We start from the raw sequence: 2,370 nt of genomic DNA, 5'->3' as shown, positions 1-2,370 counted from the left end.
ACAACAATTAGTGCTTCAAACTTTCGATTCCCTCAGACAAGAAACGCCCACCTCAACATATATACACAATCTTTTTAGGGTTTTCAACACACTCATGTTCTACCTTTGGATGACACAAAAAACACACAAATTGCAAAACAAAAAGCCTTGTTACACGGCCTCCTCAATCATCATGTACTATAACATAATCATAATCATCAAAATTAATTAATAATATCATGAAATGGGTTATGGAATCACAAATTTTTAAAAATTCTCAATTGTCTCGTCCAACCAAATACGAAGTGGTTTAGTTGTACACATCGTCACATTCATACACGTTTGTGTCACAGTTCATCCAATGAGAATCGACGTGAGACCAATGAGAATTTTAAAACTTTGTGATTTATCATTCAAATTTGGACCGAAATGTACAGAACAGAACAAACCGTAATTTGATCAAACTTTGTAAATTTACATACAATTAACCCTTAATAGTATTGAAACTATAATCTCACACACATACATAAACAACAAATTGATGATTGATTGATTAATTGATTGACTAATTAATTAGGGTTTTGTTCTTAACCTTAACACACACATTCTCATTAGCAACATCCACAGCTTTAACACTCTTGCACCCTAGCAATCCATGAGAAGGCCTACTCTTCTGCCCTTGGTTGCTATTAGCCCTCGGTTTCGCCGCCGCAGCGGCGGTGACACTGACGCTGTCGAACTCCGACAGCGCGGATGAGAAATCAGCCGCGCTGGCGGTGACGACGCTCCACTGGATGGAGGCCTCGCTCGGCGCGTACAGCGACGTGGCGGGGCTCATCACACAGCTCGGCTCGTCGTCGTCGTCGTCGTCGTCCACGCCTTCTAGAACCGAGTAGATGCTTCCGGAAACGTCCTCGATCTCGAACAAATCCGAGCTGCCGTCGCTCTCCGCGCCATCGCCGCCACCGCCACCGCCACCGCCGCCGCTGCTGCTTCCGACGGTTGAGGTCGGGAGGTTGCTGCTCCCGGCCACCGGAATCGCGTCCCACGTCAGCATCGACAGTTTCCTCTCCATGTTCGTGGCCACGTCATTTCCCCCTTTTGAAACCCTAATTTTGCGCGACGATCCGAAGACTTCAATTGATCGCCGCGACTCTTCGATCTTCTCAATTAGCTGATTCTTAGCCGGAGCGGCGACGAATTCGCTGATTTGGACGGATTTATTGCCGAAGCAGGGGGTTCTGCAGTTGAATCCGGTGAAGAGGCGGGCGGCGGTGACGACGGCGGCGGCGGCGGCTTTCTTCTGCTTCAGTTGAATCGATTGATTTGATCGGAGGAGAGTGGATTGGCTGTTCCACGATGTAGCAACGGACGATTCCGACTCCGATCCTGACCCCGAGGTCGTGGCGGCGCGGCGGGGGGGTGCGGCGGCGGTGGGGTATTGAAGCTTCCTAGTATTAAAGTAGCGGTCGGCGCCGAAGACGCCGATCTCGGCGGATTGGTGGGAGAAGGAGAAGGCGGCGGTGGGGTCCGGGACGGGGGCGGGGACTTGGAAGAGGAGGTTGTGGTCGGAGGCGCGGGAGAGCGAGTCGACTCGGAGGCCGCTGGCGGCGGCGGCGGCGGAGAATTTGATGGTCATGTTGTTGTGGTCTTGGGCGGAGACGCGGTGGACGAGGCTCTCCTTGGCTTTATCGAGGTAGCACGAGAATGAAGCAACGCGGAGGCTACCGTTGCTGCCGTCTTGAGTCTCCATTGGTATGTGTCGAATAATGATACGGAGTTTATCAGCTTACTTCCGGAATAAAATAAATGTGAAGATGTTAATAGAGAGAGAGAGGGAGATTGGATTGGGGTGAAGGTTTTGAAGAGGAGGTGGGGATTAAGTAGGAATGGGGAGGGGAAAATAAGAGCAAAGACAGAGGGAGCCTACATGGTTGTGAGTTGTAGTCACTTTACTAGTTAAATCATATTTGGGTTGTAGTAATGGTTTTAGGGTTTGGGATGTTGTTTTTATTTAATGTTTTAAGTGTAGTAATTATTTTTGTGTTGTGTTATGTGAAGAAATGATTAAAGTGTGTATTTTGTTGATTGATTGATTGATTCTAATTTAGTGGATTTAGTTTATGGTTGGATGAGGTTAAAGTTAGGTTATTGGTTTGTAAGTGTATGCATGTGTTATGAAATGATAGATTTAAGCCTTATTCTTCAAGTCTCCTTTACAATAATGTAAGGATTTTAAGTTAAAAAGGACTAATAGTTTTATAATAAAATGTGAGTTTATAAGATTTGAAGTCTATTTGCCAAAAATTTAAAAAAGTAAAAGAAAACATTTAATAATGCATATTTAAAAATTACAATATAAGACCGTTAATGACGAATAGAAAGAGTATA

General features: G+C 45.6%; 1 protein-coding gene across 1 annotated transcript; it reads right to left on the bottom strand.

Moving 5' to 3' along the window:
• Positions 1 to 364: 364 nt before the first annotated feature.
• LOC125212839 (protein PHYTOCHROME KINASE SUBSTRATE 3-like) lies at positions 365 to 1,883 on the bottom strand. Its single transcript, XM_048113110.2, has one exon. The coding sequence runs from the start codon at positions 1,730 to 1,732 to the stop codon at positions 545 to 547; it is 1,188 nt and encodes a 395-aa protein (XP_047969067.1). The 5' UTR covers positions 1,733 to 1,883; the 3' UTR covers positions 365 to 544.
• Between the last annotated feature and the right edge of the window lie 487 nt (positions 1,884 to 2,370).

Source organism: Salvia hispanica, chromosome 3 (assembly GCF_029641045.1).
Source record: "Salvia hispanica isolate PSC_SH4W2 chromosome 3, Shi_PSC_v1, whole genome shotgun sequence".
Lineage (NCBI taxonomy): Eukaryota > Viridiplantae > Streptophyta > Magnoliopsida > Lamiales > Lamiaceae > Salvia > Salvia hispanica.
This window is presented reverse-complemented; position numbering and strand designations above follow the sequence as displayed.